Below are 22,276 nucleotides of genomic sequence, written 5' to 3' on the forward strand. Positions count from 1 at the left end.
GTACAAAAATTCACTGAGGAAAAGGGATCAAATAGAAAAGGAGGTAAAAACCTCACTCAAGAAAATCATGTCTTAACAACGAGAACTAGACAAGTGGAAGGTAATGATATCTGTGACATATCAAGAAACAAATCAAGAAACAAAGTCAAAAGAATGGAAAAAAATAGAAGAAAATGTGAAATGTCTCATGGGGAAAGCCATTGACCTTGAAAATGAATCCAGAAGAGATAATTTAAGAATTATTGGTCTACCTGAAAGCCATGATTAAAAAAACAAAAAGAGCTAAGAACATCATCTTTCAGGAAATCATTAAAGAAAAATTCCCTGATATTCTAGAACTAGAGAACAAAACAGAAACTTAAAGAATCCATCAATCACTTCCTGAAAGAGATTCCAAAAGGATAACTCCCAAGAATATCATAGCCAAATTCCAGAACTCCCAGGTTAAGGAGAAAATACTTCAAGCAGCCAACAAGAAGAAATTCAAATATAATGGAGCCAAAGGATGAAATAAGACTTTAGCAGCTTCTACTATAAAGGATAGGAAGGCCTAGAATATGATATTCTAGAGGGAAATATTGCTAGGACTTCAACCAAGAATCAATTCCCTAGGGAAAATGGAGAATAATACTTCAGGAGGGAAATGGGCATTCAATGAAAGAGAAGATTTTCAAACAAAAAAAGACCAGAGCTGAGTGGAAAATTTGACTCTCAAATACAAGACTCAAGAGAATCATAAAAAAGTAAACAGGAAAAAGTAAACAAAAGACACTCAATAAAGTTAAACTGTGTGGATCCCTAAATAGGGAGGCGATTTTTGTAACACCAAAGAACTTTGTTCATTTTTAGGGTAATTAGAAGGAGTATTCATAGACAGAGGAGTGAGGGTGTGACTTAAACAAGATAGAATGATATAAGAATTAAATTAAATTAAATCAAGGCATGAGAAAGAGGAATGCATTGGAAGGAAGGGGAAGGGGAAAATAGAATGGGGAAAATTATTGCACATAAAAGAAGTATGAGGGATTGGGGCAGGGAGTACAAAAAGGGAGGGATAGAGAGGGGGGAGGGAATTCAATAGACCCTATAGAAAAATAAAAGGGAGAGAAGAAGGGAAGGAGTGGGAAGAGAAATAAAATAAGGGTGGGGATTAAGGGGTCTGATTAAAAACAAATACTGGTAAAGAAGGAAATAGTGAAAGAAGAAAGGGCAGGACTAGAAGAGGAAATCAAAATGATGGGGAATACACAGGTGGCAAATTATAACTGAATGTGAATGAGTTGAATTCACCCATAAAACAGAAGCAAATAGCAGAGTGGATCAGAAACCAAAATCCTACCATATGTTGTCTACAAGAAACCCAGAGAGCAGACAAACAAAGGGTTAAGGTAAGAGGCTGGAGCAAAATCTATTGGGCATCAACTGAGAAAAAGAAGGCAGGAGTCACAACCATGATATCTGATAAAGCCAAAGTAAAAACAGATCTGATTAAAAGAGATAGGGAGGGTAATTACATCCTGATAAAAGGCAGCATAGACAATGAGGAAATAGCGGTACTCAATATATATGCACCAAATTGTATAGCATCCAGATTTTAAAGGAGAAACTACTGGAGTTTAAGGAGGAAATAAGATAGTAAAACTATATTAGTGGAAGACCTGAACCTTCCACTATCAGACCTAGATAAATCAAACCAAAAATAAATAAGAGGTAAAAGATGTGAATGAAATCTTAGAAAAATTAGAGTTAATAAATTTATGGAGAAAAACAAATAGGGACAAAAAGGAATGTACCTTCTTTTTAGCAGCACATGGTACATTCACAAAGACTGACCATGTACTATGGCATAAAAACATGGCAAAAAAAATTTTAAGCACATAAATAATAAATTCAACCTTTTCAGATCATAATTCAATAAAAATAATTTAGTAAGGGTGCATGAAAAGGCAAATCAAAAATTAATTGTAAATTAAATCATATGAGTATCTAAAATTAGTTGGTTAAGGAACAAAACATAGAAACAATAATTTCATTGAAGAGAATGACAATGAAGAGACATCAATAATGACAATGAGAAACCTAATAAAAAAGGAAAGAAGAAAACCAAATTAATGGTATCAAAGATGAAAAGAGACCTCACTTCTAATGAAGAGGAAATTAAGGTAATTAAGAATTATGTTGCCCAAATATATGGCAATAAATATGGCAATTTGGGTGATATCAAGGATTATTTACAAAAATATAATTGCCTAGATTAAAAGAAAAATGGAATACTTAAATAATCCCATATCAGAAAAAGAAATTGAACAAGCCATCAAAGACCTCCCTAAGAAACAATCCCTCGGGCCTGATGGATTCACAAGTGAATTCTATCAAACATTTAAAGAAAAACTAACCCCAACCCTATATAAACTATTTGGCATAATAAGAAAAGGAGTTCTACCAAATTCCTTTTATGAAACAAATATGGTACTAATTCCAAAGCCAGGCAGATCAAAAACATAAAAAGAAAACTATATATCAATCTCCTTATTGAAAATACATGCAAAACTCTTAAATGGATTATTATCAAAAAATACTCCAGCAAGTTTTCATGAGGCTCATTCAAAATGATCAGGTGGGATTCATACCAGGAATTCAAGGACAGTTTAATATTAGGAAAACTATCCACATAATTGACCATATCAACAAGCAAACCAACAGAAATCACAAATACAACACTGATTCCTACTGAAAACACTAGAAAGTATAGGAATAGAGGGGCCTTTCCTAAAAATAATAAACAGTATATATCTAAAACCATCAACTGCAATGGGGATAAACTAGAAGCCTTCCCAATAAGATCAGGAGTGAAACAAGGATGCCTATTATCACCTCTAATTAACATTGTACTAGAAACACTAGCAGTAGCAATTAGAGAAGAAAAAGAAATTGAAGGTATTAAAATTGGCAATGAGAAGACCAAGTTATCACTCTTTGTAAATGATATGACGGTCTACTTAAAGAATCCTAGAGCATCCACTAAAAAGCTAGTGGAAGTAATCAACAATGTTAGCAAAGTTGCAGGATACAAAATAAACCCTCATAAATCATCAGCATTTCTATATATCTCCAACACATCTCAGCAGCAAGAGTTAGAAAGACAAATTCCATTTAAAATCACCCGAGACAATATAAAATACTTAGAAATCTATTTGCCAAGATAAACACAAGAATTATACAAGCACAACTACAAAACACTCTCCACACAATTAAAACTAGATCTAAACAATTGGAAAACCATTAATTGCTCATGGGTAGGACGAGCTGAGCTAACATAATAAAAATGACCATCCTACCCAAATTAATTTACTTATTTAGTGTCATACCTATCAAACTACCAAGAAACTTTTTTTACTGAATTAGAAAAAACTATAACATAAGTTCATTTGGAAGAACAAAAGATCAAGAATATCAACTTTATAGAAAAATGGGAATTGGTGTTTGGTGCTTGAAGAGCTCAAAAAGGAATTCAACAAGTAAATGAGAGACAAAGAAAAATGGGAATAAAAAGGTGAACAGAGGAAAGTAATATAAGAATCAAATATCAGCTTAAAAAGCAAAACTGATGAAGTGGGAAAAAGAAAAAAAAATCCAATGAAGAGTTCCTAGATAAACCGAACTGACCTACAGAAAAAGTTTAAAAACTCAATGAACACAATTCCATGAAAAGTAGAGATCACCAACTAGAAAAAGGGTGGGGTGGGGTGGGAATCAAATGAAGAATAAACAGTTCCATGAAAAGTAGAATCGGCCAAATGGAAAAGAAGGTTCAAAAGCTCATGGAAAAAACCTGGCCTTTTAAAATTAGAATTGGGCAACTAGAAGCTAATGACTTAATGGGAAAATAGAAGAAAATATGAAGTCTGACTGAAAAAACAAATGGAAAGAATCCATCAATCATCTCCTGAAATAAATCCCCAAATGACAACTCCCAGAAATATTCAAGCAAATTCAAAAGCTATTAGGCCAGGAAGAAAATCTGTAAGCAGCCAGAAAGAAAGAATTAAAATATCATGAGGCCAAAGCCAGGATTTTGCAGGACTTAGCAGTATCTACGGTTAAAGGTTTGGAAAGTCTGGAATATGATATTCTGGAAGGCAAAGATACTAGCTTTACAAGTAAGAATTACCAACCCAGAAAAACTGAGTTTATCCTTTGTGAAAGAGAGTTCTTCACTCGACGGTCTATCCTGAGTCAACACTAACGCACGTCCCTCTCCCTAGATTGGGAAGGCAGGATGAACGCTCCTCGTGTGCCTTTTGGTTGAAGCAACACGAGCTTGCACGAGGTGGAGGAGCTCCCAGACCACTTAGTGAATTCACACCCTCAGAAACTCAATCAGCCAGGACGACTGGTCTCCTCTCCAGGAGGTGAATTTTAGAAAATGCACATCCTCGGATGAGAAGTTAACCTTCAGAAGGCGAGAACTTAAGCTTCAGAAGGTGAGGCGTCGATTCCACCGACACTGCCCCCCTGGGCAGTGCTAGAAAATTGGGAAACGGTGATTGGCCCCTGAGAAGGGGGAAGGGACAAGGAGCCACCATAAAAGCCACAAAATCCTTCCTCTTGAGGCCTCAAAGATAATTAACTTTGAGAAGACAGTCTGAAGAGTGTCTGCTGGAGGTTTGCTGGAGACTGCGGTTTGGATCATGGGCTTGGAGCTCAGCTTCAACTGGACTCTGATTCCTGGACTATTTCATCGGTGAGTGAAAGGCGGACTCCTTTCCTACTTTTTGAAGAGACTAGCTTCCGTCTTAAAGGCCGAGTGGTTACTCACCACCAGCTTCCCTGGTTGAGAGCTAATGAATCTCTGCCTGGAACAAGCAGACCTGAAGCAAAACATTTAGGTTGATAGGAAAGATAACTCTCTCTCCCCCTCACATTTCTCTTCTTTATTGTTTCCGGTCTATTGATAAATATTCTGCCTTGAGATATAATAAATATTGGCAACCACAAAATATCATAAAATCATTGCCCAACTATTAATTTTCACCTTTCCATCTTTCAGGGGGAAAATGACTATTTTAATAAAAGAGAAGATTTCCAAACATTGCTGATGAAAAGATCAGAACTAAACAGAACATGTGATGTACATGAAGAAGACTTGAGAGACACATAAAAAGGTAAATGTTTATCAGATTCAGAGCGGTAAGAAGGAGACTATATGGACAGAGGACAAGGGAATAGGCTTTGAAAGGATGGCTGGCAAAAACCGAGCGATGCAAACGTCAGAGAGTGATTGACAGCAGCCTGTGACTAAGGGTCACATGGGAGCCCGAGGCTTGAGATCTGGGCAAGATTCTATGCCCAAGGGGACTTCACCTCATCAGATCTCTGAGCCCGGGAAAGGCCTTCTCCTGAGAGCACAGAAGGGAAGAAATCTGTTAGATCTGGCGGCTGGCAGCTTTGAGACTGGAGACAGACTAACCAACTGAAGATCCTGGCCCACTCGACCGGACTCCTGGTGTGAGAACTGACTACTGGGGAATTTACCGTTTAGCTTCATAAGACAGGCTGGGTTCAGACAGTTACAGATATCAGATGTTCGATAACTAGCACACGTTTCTCCTGAACCTGTTCCCAACCAATAACTCGTAATTACCGATATGTTCCCTCGTGTTCTTTCCTCAGCCCAAATCCCAACATGACCCATGATACGGCAAGGTAGAACAAGGTAAAAGACTGTTACAACGGAGGGAGGACGAGGATGGTTATGGGCAATGCATGAACCTCACTCCCAGCAGAAGTGGCTCAGAGAGAGAATGACTGCCCTCCTTTGTGTGCAGCATCCCGCTTTGCTCTGAAAAGTGGACGGGAAATAAAGCAGGACGAGAGGGGGAATGAAAGAAGGCGAGATCTGAATGAACTGCTGCAGAGTGACATAGGCAGAAACAGGACACAGTACCCAGTAACAGCATAAGCGCTCAGCAGTGGCTCCTCTCAGCAAGGCAATGATCTGGAACAATCCTGAAAGACTTATGACGAGGAATGCTCTCCACCTCCAGAGAAAGAACTGTTGGAGCCAGATGGATGTCGATCAAAGAAGACTGCCTTTTAGAGTAGTACATCTGGGGGTTTATTTGGGGGTTTTGGTGTGCTCTTACAACAAGGACAATACGGAAGTGCGTTCTGCATGACAGTCAAAAAGAAAAAAAACTACTGAAATAATCAATGAGACTAGAAGTTGATTTCATGGAAAGAGAATAGATAGAGCACTGGTCAATTTGATTTAAAAAAGTAAAGAAGAAAATCTCATTATCAGTATCCAAAATGAAAAGGGCGAATTCAAAACCAATGAAGAGGGAATTAAAGCAATCTTTCGGGGCTATTTTGCCCAATTATATGACAATATAAGTAGAGAATATTTATAAAAATATAAATCGCCAAAAAAGAAGAAATAGAATACTTAATCCCATCTCAAAAAGGAAACTGAATGCCATCAAAGAACTCCCTAAGGAAAAGAATCCCCACTGCCAGACGTATTCCCAAGTGAATTCTATCAAACTTGAAAAGAACCATGAATCTCAAAACTACATAAACTATCTGGCAAAACAGGCAAAGGAGGAGTCCCATCGAATTCTTTTTATGGCACAAATATGGTGCTGCTACCTAAGCCGGGGAGAGCAAAAACAGAAGTCACTAAGTCAGACTTATGTACTGAATTACTAAAAGTATGATTATAGTAAGAAGAATGAGGAATAAAAGTACTTTGTATCTTCTTCACTAGCCATAGTAGAGCTGTGTATTGAATGGATGGATGGAGGAATGAATGAATGAAAACAATAGTAGCTTTTAGACTCTTAAATATTTAAAATGAGAGTGAGATGTAACTTCTACAGTTAAATTTTTAAATTCTGTACGGATGGCTCAGAATATACATTACTAAAGCACAAATAAGCACTAGGAAACTCCAGATAGATGTGAATTATATTATATTTCATGTAACCCGGACTTGGTGATTCATAGCAATATAAAATCTCTCAAAATAACAGAAGTTTAAGATGGAAAGAGCCAATAAGGAGTACATGAATATACAACATGGATCTAAAAAAAAAAAGGCAAATTTAGGAAGATAATTTTCTTAAGGGTAAAGAACATCCTTACAGTTTTTCTGTTGCTTTTAAAAAAGTTTCCCCACCATGTCCACCACACTTCTACGTACACAGCAGACCCAAAACATGTATTGGGCTTACCTTGAAAATACTTTCAAAAATTCTAATATGAACAGGCAAAAGATGGAATAAATATGCCATAAATATTTATATACTTAATAGCATGTACAATAGAAATATCTCAATAAAAAATTTTCTAAGCTTGAATCCAAATGAAAAGCTCTTCCAGTATTATTTTTGAATTCACATGTATTTACTAGCTTTTTTCAACCCCAAAAAAACTATATTTAGCTTTAGAAAGTGCAAGGACAATATTTTGCAATAAGGTTTAGAAATTAGAATCATTAAAAAATGTTAAACTAGAGAAGATGCTAGATCCCTGGTCTGACAATTACTTCTAATGAACTCTGTGTATGATCCTTAGTCCCATCCATAGGTTAAACTTACCCTTGTAAGGCTTTATGAATTTGTCTGCACTTCATTTTCAACACCTGAAAAATATCTAATGGGAGGAAGAAAATAAATTTTAAAATTTATGTAATCCTATTTGGACGATGTTATCCTATTATACTCAAAAATATCACCTTTTCAACTTAACTGAAGCCTTCTAAAAAAGTAGATGAGGACCAAATGGCCCCAAATCACTAATTGCAACCAATAAAGTCTTCCCTGCATTTAGTGAAAACAATAATTCTTGGTCGGTTACTCAAAATAAAGGTCCAGAAGAACATACATTATTGGTCATACAACAATCGAGTCTCCTTTTCATTCATCTTTGAGCGGGATCTGAAATTTAAAGGCGGGACTAATATTGCTGGACTGGTATGGCCTTCCAAGCTCGGTGCTTTTTAATACTCAGATTCTACGGTGGAGCTCGTAAAGATGGACTGGAGTCAATGTCTAGGATTTTAAGAACTAATAATAACTGGCCTCCAAAGAACCGGAATCAGACCAAGAAGTCGCTATGCAGGTAACTTTTATGTTCTTTACCGAGAGAAGATTTAGCCTTCAGTATTTGGTAAGAGAATGGAAAACTCAAGTGAGTTTTAACTACAGACACCCACTCACACAGGCACAATGTTTACAGCATTATAGAACAGTGAAAGTGTTTCTATTTCTCTGAATTAAGAACAACATTGAAGTTTTGGGATGAGAAGAAACACTTTCATTTTTGTGCACCTCTAAAAAAGGTAGTAGTAATAATAATAAAACAATAGTAGTAGTAGTAATGATAGTAAATCGTCAAACTATTGATTCTTAGTTTATTTCCTGGTAAATCATTTACTATATCATGGTTAAAGCTAGTTAATTCCAGGAAAACTAACTAATAGTAATGAATAATTTCTAGTAAAAATGAAAAATCAATTAATTTGTTACCTGAAATGTGTTTTGCTTATGCATTTGAACTTTTTATTTAAAAAACTGATAAGCAAAAGCACTTTTTTGTTTCCTTGGGAAACGAAAAGTATATAGAAAGAGTTGGAAAAGGTCTTTCATTTGGAAGAATTTCATTCCAAAAGCCTTGAGAGAATGATTGTAAATTTATCCAATTACAAAATTCAATATATTATAATTCTAAGATCATGCCCAGGAACTGGTATGGACATAGATACATGCAAAAAAGGGATCAGAAAAACACATCTTCACAGAGGGTTGGTTAACTGTCTTGTTTCAAATACTCTGCTGATAAAAAATTTGGTGTGGTCTGATGTAGGACCCAGTAAAATCACAGCCATAATTTGGAAGTAGTCAGACACACTCCCCCCCCCCCCCCCCCCCCCGCATGAGAACTTAATCCAATTCCTTACCAAATACCAAATGTCCTACCAAGAAATTACTGATGCAGGAATTCAATGAGAAACCTTACACACTGACATATTGAATTATCACCTATAGAAAACTCTGTTTAGAACCACTGAGGTAATCTACATCCATTGTCTCTATCTTGTAAATCATTACTAACCATTGTCCCTGCAAAAGGCTTACCTAATCCCTTAGCCTACATCATTTTCTCTATAAAGTATGTGCCCCAAATCATTAAACTTTGTCACTGGTCAGCATGAGGACTCTGTGTGTCTGTCTGTCTGTTGGCCTGTTAGTTTGACCCTCCTGCATCCCAGAATCAATTTTCTCATCCCGGTTCACAGACCCATGAGTAATTTGTAGAGCTGGGCTCAACAGTCTGATCTATAAACAAGGAAGTGAAGCTTGAGATTTCACTGCTATAAGGCCCTCTGAGGTAAGGAAATTCCCCGCACTCAAAGCAGGTCGGCACCTTCTCTGCAACTTAACTCAGCTGACTTGAGCCCTGAGAGGTTACGTGACCTGCCTAGTGTCACAGCCAGTAGTTATCCAGATATTCCTGATTCCAGGCTCTTTAGTCTCATTATTCTATAGTGATATAAAAACATGAAAACATTGTCTAGTCAGGTAGGTTCTATCCATGCTGAGTTTTCTTACAAGATATCCAAATACCTTTTGAAACACTACAGACTTTTGGAAAATATCAAGAATTAATTGAACACTTATTACTCAAAGAGTGGGAGGGAAAATATCTCACGTAGCTAAACCAAAAGCAAAAATCCCAAGTTAACCTAATCTCTCAAAAACGTAGAAGTTATTTCTTTAATGTATAGAATTGAAACAGCTAAATAAGTGCCGGTTTTTATTCCTCTTCTAACCAAATGGCGATAGTTATTAGAAGTAGGAGATAGCGATTAAACAGGGAGGCGGCTCTAAGATTGTGATGAAGAAATACTCAATCAAATCGAGGAAGGTAGCAGTACTAATAGAGATTTCCTCTTTGAGATGCATTTTAAGCATCTGAATTTGGGAGAGGAAGCCAACATTGCAGCCAAAAATGTAAGTCAAGCCTATAATTTGATACCAAAGAACTCTGAGCTTTCATTACAATGTTCCAGACAAAATACCTGGATTCTCTTCCATGATGTTGAGGGCCTCAATCGCAGCTGCAGCTAATAAGGGAGGTAGAGAGGCTGAAAAGCAGTATCCTTGACCAGAAAGTCGCTGTGAAGAAATAAAATCAAGAGAAAGAAATTCTTCCATTCCACCACTTTATGCCCTTGAATTTAATTTCAAGAGGCTCTTCAAGCCTACTTTAATATTCCCCATGTTTAACGTAAGTCTAGCCCCAAATCTTTGTCTAGATGCAGTATTTGTCCAAAAGATACAGATTCTGGTTATCGAATATATTCACGTCCGGATGGATGTTGTCTAATTTGGCGTTTATTTTGACATTTGCCTTAATGAGGCAATGGTTTGGTCATAGAGACTAACCATTCTGAAATGACTCCCATATGGGTAGTTAGTTATTTCCCGATTATTATGTCAGCCCTTAAGTTGCAGTTATTTTTATATAGGCCTTTTGGGGAAAGACTTATCACGAGCCTGCAATAAAAGATGATCAAGGACCCTCGCCAGAGCTGCTGCCTTTGGAGCTACTAAAAATGACTTTGCCAACCCCTTTATTCGTCTTTCTAGAGAAAGTCCATGAGGCAGACCTTTAATGACAACTTCCTTTGTCCCTTTGGTTTCATTTACAGTTAGCATATCAAAATGGACATGACCCGGTCATTCCAGTATACGAGTATTTACTCGTTACCAGACAAGGCCGGCCCCTGCAGCTAACGTTTATCCATTGTCTGAAATTTTGTCATTCACACTTTCTGCCTTCGTTTCCACTGCTCTGCCATCATTAAAACAGAAAGGGACGACACAAAACTGGGGGATAGTCCGTATTTGTCATCATCTTATGGCCAAAGCACGCATCATCCAGTGTCTAGACAACTCTCGATCAGTCTGTAATTAGCTGGGCCGATCCTCAGAAACTAAGGCATCTTCTCTACCTGAGGCCCTACTCAAAGGCAGAATCATAGAAACTTCCAGAAAAGGCATCAGAGGAAGATTTTAAACTCTCGTAAATATGGAAGGCACTGTAGCATAATAGAAAGAATCTGCATTTGGTGTCAGAGGTCTTGGATTTAATGCCCCCTCTGTCATCACATGACCTCTAAGACCCCTTTCAAGCTCTAAATGTAGAACCCTTCCTTCCGTTCCTATTGCATCTAGTCTGGTCCTCTATAACTCATGCAGTGGAAGATGATTCTGAATTTCTAATACAATGTCTTCTCCATCAACACATTCTTAGCAACAAGATTTCAAGAATAATTTAAAAGAACATTGTAACAAAATGAATTTAGAATTTAAATTTTCAGGCAAACAATTGTCAATCATTTTATATTTTCTGAAAAAAGCACACCTGGTGGTCAATTACAAAAGTTCTGCCACAGCAAAATCCCCCAATAGAAGCAAGTGAATTCTCCATGTTAGCACTGATAAGATCGATGTCATCAATCTGAAACAAAAATCAGAACATTTCTTTAAAAGAGGAAAAACAAAACTTTAAAAAGTATTCTAGGTAATTTTTTCAACATTATTAATTAAGACTGATACAAAACGGGAGAATTTTTGCACTAATAATTTGCATGCTTTTACAAAATTGTTCTAATAAAAGTAGAGTCCTAAAACCTACCAGTAAAATTCCAAGAAAACAATTCTTCAAAATTACATAAAAGAATTTCAGAAATTGTGTTAAATTGGGTTAAGGAGGCAGATGTATTAAAAATGGCAATTTCAAGAATTATCTCAAATTAATTTTAGGGTAAATTCAAAGCAAAAAACCAGCAAACATTCTAACTTTAACTGAGATAAATGAGATCTAATCTATGACAAGTTATATTTACATTATGGGTAGTCAGACATAATTTTTTCCATGTTAACATAAACAATTTGATCTTACTGAAGCTTACTTACTTAAAGAAGTAAATTTAAATTAAAAAGTCATTTCCCATCCTTTCCTCTCTCTTTCTTATTTACCTTTTCATGTCTCTCTTGATCTTTTTGTTTGGATATCAAACTTTCCACTTCTTTACAAATACTTGGAAATCTATTTTATTGAATGCCCTGGAAGTAGAGAATCAGTTTTGATGGGTAGATGATCCTTGATTGCAGACCCAATTCTCTTGCCTTTCTGAATATCATATCCCAAGCTCTGAGGTCCTTTAGTGTAGAAGCTACCAGATCTTGTGTGATCCTGATTGATCCTCCTTGATATCTAAATTGTCTTTTTTTTGGCTTCTTGTAAAATTTCTTCCTTAGCTTGGAAGCTTTTAAAATTGGCAATTACATTCCTGGGGGTTGTCTTTTGAGGATTTAATGTAGAAAATCTATGGATTCCTTCAATGTGTATTTTGCCCTCTTATTGAAGAACATCAGGGCAATTTTCTTGGATAATTTCTTGTAGCATGATGTCAAGGTTTCTGTTTATTTCTGGGTTTTCAGGTAGACCAATGATTCTCAAAGTGTCTCTTCTAGACCTGATTTCTCGGTCAGTCATCTTCTCAGTGAGATATTTCATGTTTCCTTCTATTTTGTCAATCTTTGATTTTGCTTTATTAATTCTTGCTGTTTTGCAAGATCATTGGCTTCTAATTGCCCAATTCTGGTCTTTAAAGACTGGTTTTTCCACTATATAATCTTTTGATTTTCCTTTTCAGGTTGGTCTATTCTGCTTTTCATGGCTTCTAGCTGTTTAATTTTGATCTCCAATTTGCTTATCATTTCATTTGATTTCTGGGCTTCTTTTTCTAATTGGGAATTTCTATCTTAAACTGTTATTTTCTTTTTGAACTATTTCCCAGTTTTCTTGCCAATATCCTTCCATTTCTTTCATAAGCTCTGATTTAAATTCTTCAAGAGCTTATGGCCAATTTCCATTTTTCTTTTTGGAAGGTTTGGATGCATTTATTTGTATGCCCTCTTCTGCTATTTCTCTGTAGTCTGGATTTTTCCACCATAAAACTATGCATAGCCCTAATATCACTCTTAAGACTGTATCCCAAACAGAGAAACGGGGACTCATACTAAATACTTTCAACAACTCTCTTTATAGTAGCAGATTTGTAAACTGAGGAGGGATCCTTCAATGGAGACGTCCATTCAGTTGGGGAATGACTGAACAAGTTGGGGTATTTGGTGGTAATGAAATACTCCTGAGCCATAAAAAATGAGTTCAGAAAAACCTAGGAAGCCTCATGGTAAGGGATACAAAGTGAAGTGAGCAGAAACAGGAGAGCAACGCATATACAGTGACAGAAATCATGTATGATAATCAACCGTAAAGGAATAAACCTTTATCAGCAAGACAGGATTCCAAGAAAACTCAAGGGATTCATGATTTTAAAAAAGCATATCCTTCGCCAAAGAACTGTGGGAGTCTAACTGCAGAGCAAAGCATGCCATCTTTCTTTTTATTTCCTTCATGAGTGTTTTCTTCTTACTTCTGTCATGGCATATAAAATATGGAAACGCACTGCAAGAAAGCACGGGCATAAGCAATATCAGACTATTTACTACTTCAGGGAGAGAGGGATGAGAGGAAGAAAGTGAATCTGAATTGTAAAATGGCAGAAAACAATTGTCAAAATTTGTTTCTAGGGGCAGCGGGGTGGTTCAGTGGACTGAGCCAGGCCTAGAGATGGGTAGTTCTAGATTCAAATCTGGCCTCACGGCAGTTCCCAGCTGTGTGACCCTGGGCAAGTCACTTGACCCCCATTGCCTAGCCCTTACCACTTCTGCCTTGGAACCAATACCAAAATATTGATTCTAAAATGGAAGGTAAGGGCTTAAAAATTGTTTCTACACGTAATAGAAAAAAAATGTTAAGTTAAAATTTTAAAATACATATATTAAATGTCTTTTGCAGATCAAGGTGGTATCTATTTTTCATTTTTTTCCTTTTCCACTGACAAAGAAATTGAGACTCAGGGAAGTCAAAATCATTTTCCCACAATCACAAGGGTGACTTAAGTTAAGAAGCAAACCCTGTTGTGCTACTTCTCAATGAAAAGACTATAGCAATCAAATGATAACATTATTCAGAAGGTGCAGATTAGCTAAAAGGAACAATTGAGAAACACTGTCTATCCCAAAGATATATAATCTGATGGATAAATTCATGAATTAAACTTGAAGTAGGAAGTGAGAATGCAGGAAATATTTGGGTGAGGAACAATGGAGGAAGAAACATGAGACATTATAGTAGGACCATATTAAAGTTACCCAACAAAAAGGATGAAGTATATGGCTAGAAAAACCCAAATGGAGTCACTAAGAGTTGTACAGAACTGACATGACTGAACAACAACAAAAAATTTAAGGATTATTACTAAGTGTGAATAACTAGACCATACTTGACAATTCTGAGGGATTTACGAGAAAGAACGCTCTCCACATCCAGAGAAAGAACCGTGGGAGTAGAAACACAGAAGAGAAACCATTCCTTGACCACATAGTATGAGGAGGATATGATTAGGGATGTTGACTCTAAATGATCATTCTATTGCAAATATTAATAATATGGAAATAGGTCTTGATCAATGCTATGCACGTGAACCCAGTGGACTGGCTCTTTGGCTCTGGGAGGGAGGAAGGGAGAGAGAGAACACGGATCATGTAACCATAGAAAAATATTCTAAATCAATTAATTAAATAAACTTAAAAAAAAAAGAAACTATCTAAAATGAAGAATTAATGTCATCTGTAATGAAAAATCCTAGACTCTCTTAATAAAGTCAGAGATAAATCAAAGATATTCATTACCATTCTCATTACTATTTTTTGATAGTTACCCAAATACCAACTATTGCAATAAGAAAACAAAATTAAAGTAATAAGCATAGGCAAATAAGAAACAAAAATACTACTTTTTTGCAGATGATACAATTGACTTCCTGAGAGAATCTGAGAAATTCAATTGAAAACTGACAGAGACAAAACCATGAAGAACTGGCACAAAGTTGCAGGACATAAAATATGGCCATAAAAATAATAAGTCTTTTATCCCTCTTTTCAATGAAATCCAATAACGCTCACCTCCAGGATCAAACATAAAATTCTCTGTTTGGTGTTCAGCGACATTCACAACCTGTTTTCTCCAACTACTTTTCAGTCTTCCTCCAATCCATCTCCCCGTACTCTGAAATCCAGTCTTCCACCTCCAACTTCCAACTCCAAACACCCGTTCAACTGGGAGCCCTTTCACTAGCTGTACTCTATGTATGGAATGCTCCACCTTCTCAGCTCCTCCTCCTCCTTTCCATTGAAGTCTTGGCTTTCTTAAAGCTCCAGCTCAAACTTTACCTTCGAAAGATTATCCAGATCTCTCTTAATTCTGTCGATTATTTCCAACTGATCCCGTAAAGCTTGTTTGTTCACAGTTATTTGTACACCGTCTTCCCCATTAGATTGTGAGCATCATGAAAACAGGAACAATCATATATTTTTATTATATTTCCGGAAAGTGCTTAGTACAGTGTCTGATCCATGGAAAGCATCCAATAAGTGTTAACTGGCTGAATGGATACGACCAACAAAACCAGAAGAGATGGGAAAAAATTCTATTCAAAATCATCACAGAAAATATAAACTATCTAGGACTCCACGTGCCAAGAGAACAGAGGAGTTGCATAAAGAAAACTCTAACGCATTCTTCAAAAGAAGAAAAGGAAAGCAGAATAATTAAAGGACTAATTGTTCATGATGAAGCTGTGCCAACACAATAAAAATGATGATTTTAAACTCCAAACTGATTCCTGACATTAACAAAAATCTGATTTCATGACATTCAAAAAGATCCTGAGCAAAACTCCTGCCGTTAGAATTAGATGGGAAAAGAGTCATGGAGAAAACATTTGGCACCAAGTTTTTCTGATGAAAGATTCCTACGTGTAATCCTGGGAAAAGATTCACATTTATAACAAAAGCTATTCTCTGAGAGATAAATGATCAAACTATGAAGAGGAAGCTGTCAAAGGAAGAAGCCCAGCCATCTAACAACAGCCCCATGAAAAGTACTACAAATACTATAATATATATAAATAAATAAGATGACAAAAAAGACAAAGAACCCTGATTAAAGGGGTTGACTAAGAAGCGAGGCACAATAATGGCCTGTTGGTAGAGCTACCCAAGGGGACAATCGTTTGGGAAAGTAATGTGGCATTTTATCCCCAAGGCCCTGAACTGAGCCAGTACACGCGACTCTACGAGCCGCAGGACTGTCTGAAGCCCACCTCCTAAACAGTAAGACGAAGAAAAGGAAAAAGAATCCGTTTCCTTGTCCACGAGAGCAGGGGACACAAACAAGCAGGGGCCGTCTGTGCGCCCCAACTCTAAAAGCGGACGAGCACCTCAGAGCCCAGCCCCGGCCAGCTAAAGCCTTCGGACCAGACACAGCACTGAGAGAGGCAGACCCGGGGATGTAGTCCAAACGGGTCGAACCGGGAACGTCTCCGAACTGACGAAAGGAACCAGGGCAGGCCGCCAGGAGCCGACGCCAGCACGTCCACGCAGGCGAGCGGCGGGGGACGGAGACACTGCCTGGCTCCCTGGTCCCATTTGCAGCATGAAGAATAAGGGCGCCCAACGGCTGCCTCTAAAGTCACGTTTCCCTCGATGGCCACCGAGAGGTCCGGCGTGCCTCGGCCGGGTCCCGCGTTCCTGACATGCAGATGGGAGGTCCTACTGCGCGGTGCTGCTGTGTCCAATGAGCTAGCGCACACAAGCACTCTGCCAATCTCCCATGCGCGCTCCGGCGTATCTCTGCAGGGAAGGGGGGCGGGACTTGGGGCGGGGCGCAGGTCGGCCTCAGTTTCCCCAGAAAATGGGGATCGAAAGGCGCAAATCCCAACGTGGCCAGCCGCCACTAACACGAGGCCTTGGAAGGTCGTGCTCCAGTTCCGTGGGGAGAAAGGGAGGAGGGCCAGGTCGTGGCTATAGAACGGAGCCCTGAGCGTTAACGTGCCTGTGGAAGGGTATCGAATCGGAGGGAAGGCGCGTTTCCTGGGCAAGAGAAGGTCCGCTTCCCCGCTCTCTCACTTACGTTGATGCCAAAATGCTCGGTGACTCCTCGGCCGTGCTCGCCTAGAACTCCAAAGGAGAGGCTCTCCTCCAGGAAAATTCTTGCTTTGTACTTATATTTCAGCTTCACCTAAAATGGGGGAACAACGACAAGTTAGAAGGGCTTCCTTGGGCCCCCGCATTACTCTACAGATATCTTACCCGGTAACAAGAAGCACGTTCGTTAGGGAAGAAAGTAGCTGAGATAAGGCGAGTTTGAAAACAGCGCAAACCAGCTTCGTGCTTTTCCCCAGGACGGACAAAAGCCGATCGGTCTCCGCCGTGCTCGCGCCTTCCTGTACCCGAGAGCAGGACAAGGCCTGCTTTCAAGATCCCCGCCACGATCTCAGAAAAGCGCCACCAAAGCATCGCGCGGCCCCAAGCAGGGGCAGACGCTTCCGGTGACCAGCGTGACACAGGCCCGCAGTGAAGCTGTTTAACTTCCCTCCAGCCAAGATCAGGATTCCCACAGGACAGACCACTGTCCATGGGTGTGGGGGAGGGGGAGCCCACGCGCCAGGGATGGCCCTGACACAAGGGTGCGTGAACCGAGCGCCTGACACTTACCAGCTCTGGCAGTGGACACACAGATCCCGTGTTCATGTACAAGCCTTCCACCACGATGAACCTTCGCGTCACGCGGGCTTTACGAGGATTCTTCAAAAGAACCAAATGACATCATTTCAACATGTTAACTATGTCCAAAGAAAGAGCCAAGAGCGCCCTCCCTTGTGTCTAAACACTCCACAGTCAGACGGGCAAAAAGCTCCAGAAAGAACGGCAACTGTCACCCGGAGGAGCGAGAGAAAGACCGGCCGGGGAACCAATGGCCAAATCGGGACGGATCCGAGGCGGGCCGGTGGCTCAGGATGCGGGTAAAGGGCCTCAGCAATCCAGGGTTTCCGGCACTTACTCTACAAAAACTGCTGGGAACACCGGAAGACAGTCGAGCCGAGTAGACCAGGGTCTCCCACCCGCTGGACAAAGCTCAAAATGGCGGCAGGACGTAGACACAAAGGGGGGGACACGAGCCACCAGGGCAGCAGGAATGGTTTACCTCTCCGGAGCAGGGAAGAATGTATACCAAGAAGAGACAGAGACCATTGCAAGATGCACAATGGACAATGGACCGCCTGAATGATGTCACACCAGAAAGGCTTGTCCGAGCAAAGCCAACACGGCCAAGAGCAGAAGGGAAACAAGTGGGGAAATGCAGGGCACATTCTCTGATAAAGGTCTAATTGTCAAACGCATAAAGAATGAAGTCGACGTGTGAGAATATACCTATCAAGAGCTCGAGGATACCAACAAGGAGTTTCCAGATGGAGAAATCAAAGCTATCCGGAACCATTTAAACAGGTTCTGAATGGCTCTTGATCAGAGAAATGCAAATTAAAAGAATGCCGAGGCTCCGGACCGGCCACCAGAATAATAAGGCAAAGGGATAAATGTCGGAGGGGGTTGGACAAAATTGGAGCACTGATGAACTGTTCTTGGAGTCGTGAAATGATGCGGCCATGCCGGGGAGCAGGTTCAAAAACAGCCCCAAGGGCTCTATTTAAGACAACGCCCACTTTGGATGGCCATGGCCAGCAATCGCACTTGTCCCATTGGATCCCAAACAGATTTCTTAAAAAGGAGAGAGGGCCTCCGTGGACAAAAATACTTAGTGCTGTTCTTTGGTACTAGCCAAGAACTGGACATTTCAAGGGATGCCTCCAACTGGGGATATGGCTGTACTCTAAGAAGTGATGAACAGGAGGATGTAAACCTTAAAATTTCTTAGACTTATGAATGTTGGAAATTTCCCCATTGGGAAATTTCATACTGGAAAAAATTTCCTACTGATAGTAAGAACTCTATTGTAATGTGAAACCCCTTGGCATGGGAGGATCCTTCTCCTCCCTACTTAAGACTACTTTAGGACAGAAACCTTTTGCTGAACAATGGAAAGGGCTTTGACCTATGCTTAAGCATAGAACAGGAAGTTCTTTGAGTCATGATTGATTTTAGAATTGATACAATAGAGATACTTGGAATGACAGAACCAGGTCTTGGAAACTACAATCTCTACCCTACTCAGAGTAACAGGATTTAGGAAGGGCTGCAGCAAAGATCAAGATTTAATTATTTGAGAATATGACCTTCAACAGACATGTGCAAAGCCACAGACCTCTGGGCGGTCCTGGGTTAAACTAGAGCCACCATTGGCACAGGGGAGACATTCTCAGTGATTGGTAGATGTGAGAACTGAGGGGAGGGAACTTAGATGGTTTCCTGAAAGATAGCGGGGTCTGAGGACAGAGGGAGGAGAGTTTTTTGCTCTGAGGAGGTTTTGCTCTGAGAGGTTTTGCTCTGAAGGAGTCTGGAGGTGGAGGCCCCTGAGACTGTTTCTCCATTTTGGTCACGTGAGTGATAGGGACTGATCTCTTTTCTTTGCCTCAGCTATCTAAGGGCTTGGGCCTTTGGCCCAGCCTAAGGAGAGGGGGTATTTAAGTCCTATTCCCTTCTCTCCCCTTTCTCTCTCTCTCTCTCTCTCTCTCTCTCTCTCTCTCTCTCTAATACCTTTCTTCCTCCTGTTTGTAATTAAAAACTCCAAAAGGTTGACTGCTGACTTGAGTTTTCATTTAGGAATTACATAGCTGAATTCCTTGGCGACCTTAAATTAATATATATCAGTCTTTTAAAGTGATTTTGATATCACAAGGATTTCCCAAAGGGCTGGCAGGGCCTACCTGAACTGGCAAATGAATAAAACAGAGTCAACTAAGCAGAACCAGGAGAATAACAACAATGTCATAGGATGGACAGCTGTGACAAACTCCGTCCTCTCCACAATACTGAGATCCAGGACGACTGCGAGGAACTTATCCCAGAGACTGCCATCCCCTCCCAGAGAGGACTCTTTGCCAGAAGGCACGCAGCATGTTTCACATCCATCTATTAGTGCTTCTATCTTGCAGTTTGGGTTTTTTCTGAGCATTCTACAACAAGTATGATCAATGGGAAAGCGTGGCTTGCATGACAGTACATGTGTAACCCAGATCCAGAAGAGCGGGAAGGAGGAGAGAATTCCGGAAAGTGTGAAAGACCTTTTAAAGAGATTCAAAGTTCACAAGAGAACGCGTTCTCCTTCACCCTCAAATGTGCCTCAATCACAGTGTCTGACATTTCCAAATTCAGTGAAGCAACCCTGACAAAGCAGGACGTTGAGTAAGCAGAACCTCCAGCAAACACGCGCGAGGGTCTCAGTTTTTCAAGAAAAAACTAGCCAGGCCAATCTACTCCACCTTCCTTCTGGTTAATAAGTAAGAAATAGGACCAGACAACATGAACAAGGATCCGTATTTGGGAAGGAAATGCAGAGACATTCCAGACACTACAGTTACGGAGCTTCACTGGGTCAGCCCTACAGGAGGAAGACATCGTGAAAAGAGGCTAACAGCAGCCCAGGAGGTCTCGCTCTCTCTCTGTCTCTCTTTCTATCTCTCTGTCTCTCTCCCTCTCTTCTCTCTCTTTCTCTGTCTCTGTCTCCCTCCCTCTCTGTCTGTCTCTCTCTTCTCTTTCTCCCTCTCTGTCTCTGTCTCTCTCTGTCCTCTGTCCCTGTCTCTCTCTCCCTCTCTTTGTCTCTCTCTCTCCATCTCTCTCTCTCTGTCCCTCTCTCTGTCTCTGTCATTCTCTCTTTCCCTCTCCATCTCTCTCTGTCTCTGTCTCTCCTTTTGTATTCTGTATAATGTTGAAGACACTACAGCTCAATGAACATTTGTTTTGATGACTAGTCACAGAGGCGTGAAAAGGGAGAAGCTTTTCTTATGGGACAATTAATATAAGGACCACGTCAGTCTGATTCTGCATAGACCCACAGACCTTACTGACCAATGGGGTTTTCTTTGCAAGGATACTGGAGTACTTTACCATTTTCCTTCTGTAGTGGATAAAGGCAAAGAGAGGTGAAGTGATTTTCCCAGGGTCACAGAGCTAGATTTGAATTCAGGTCTTCCTGATTCCAGGCCCACAACTCTATCCCCTGAGCCACCCAGCTGCCTCCAGGAGATAGGAAGTAATTATAAAGAAAAAAACCAACAAATTTGAGAACTAATTTTTTAGTGGAAAACACGTTTATTCCAAAGGGTCTAAAACCTAGATAAACTTTAACCTACTTTCAAAGATCAAGCAGAAAATATCATCTCCTCCAACAGCGTTCACTTACAATTCAGAATTGAAATTTAATTAAAATACAATGTTTTTAAAAATGCCAAATATGCAGCAAAATTATGTTTGGCAGGAAAACGAATGTCATTAGCAGCACAAATCACAATGAGAAAGTTTAAAAAGTAAGAAGAAACTTTTCTTAAAAATCAAGATATTTTTAACCTCTCTGATGTGGTCCTATACAGATGTCATGTATTTCCATCACTCAGAACTTCAAAGGGTATCAAAGCCTTCTAGGACACGAATTTAATACCTTTAATTTACAACGAACACCTTCTAAATGAATACTATAATATTTAAATATTCAAGGTGAAATAGATGAAAACTGATGGGTCCTCAAAAATATTTTATTTATCTGATTTATTTTTACTTATCATATGTAACAGTCTCTAGCTTTTTATCTCAGCTAGATGGTGCTTGTTTTGGTAGCTATTTTCTAATATCTAAATGTTTTTAAAATGTAGGTAGACAAACAATGCTCATCCTATACGATTCCCAAGGGCCCTCAAGTAAGGAGGACTAGAGGATCCAGGGACTAGGGGCAGCTGAGACCTCTGAAGGTTGAAGTCATGGAGATAAAATTGAAACTGATAAGCCTCTTGAATTCCCTATTTAAAATCTACTTTTCTATACCAAACCACACAGTTTTTGTAAAATATGGGGTAATATGCCATTTTCCTAGTGCACAAAAAGAAAAAAGACAAATAAACACCTCTAACTCTCTTTCCTTTGGCTTATTTCTTTAAAAGAAATTAGCTCTCTAACTGATTCCTGATACAATTAGGACTGCAGAATGGGAATGAGGAATTAAAACTGGCTCACCAATGTCAGCAAAAACTGTTGCCAATAAACTATGCCCAAAGGGCGATAAAAGACTGTCTGCCCTTTGATCTAGCCATAGCACTGCTGGACTTGTACCCCAAAGAGATAAC

At 39.4% G+C, this 22,276-nt stretch overlaps 1 protein-coding gene across 3 annotated transcripts in view; it reads right to left on the minus strand.

Annotated features, from left to right (window-relative positions):
* Positions 1-22,276, minus strand: part of SPTLC1 (serine palmitoyltransferase long chain base subunit 1) — a 71,785-nt gene that overhangs the window by 11,332 nt on the left and 38,177 nt on the right. For all 3 annotated transcript variants that reach the window (XM_056825015.1, XM_056825017.1, XM_056825016.1), the window contains exons 8-12: positions 17,700-17,789; positions 17,116-17,223; positions 11,434-11,529; positions 10,085-10,181; positions 7,602-7,656 (exon numbers count right to left, since the gene is read on the minus strand). In XM_056825015.1, coding sequence (XP_056680993.1) covers positions 7,602-7,656; positions 10,085-10,181; positions 11,434-11,529; positions 17,116-17,223; positions 17,700-17,789 — 446 coding nt within the window. The remainder of the gene's footprint in view (positions 1-7,601; positions 7,657-10,084; positions 10,182-11,433; positions 11,530-17,115; positions 17,224-17,699; positions 17,790-22,276) is intronic.

Source organism: Monodelphis domestica, chromosome 3 (genome assembly GCF_027887165.1).
Source record: "Monodelphis domestica isolate mMonDom1 chromosome 3, mMonDom1.pri, whole genome shotgun sequence".
Lineage (NCBI taxonomy): Eukaryota > Metazoa > Chordata > Mammalia > Didelphimorphia > Didelphidae > Monodelphis > Monodelphis domestica.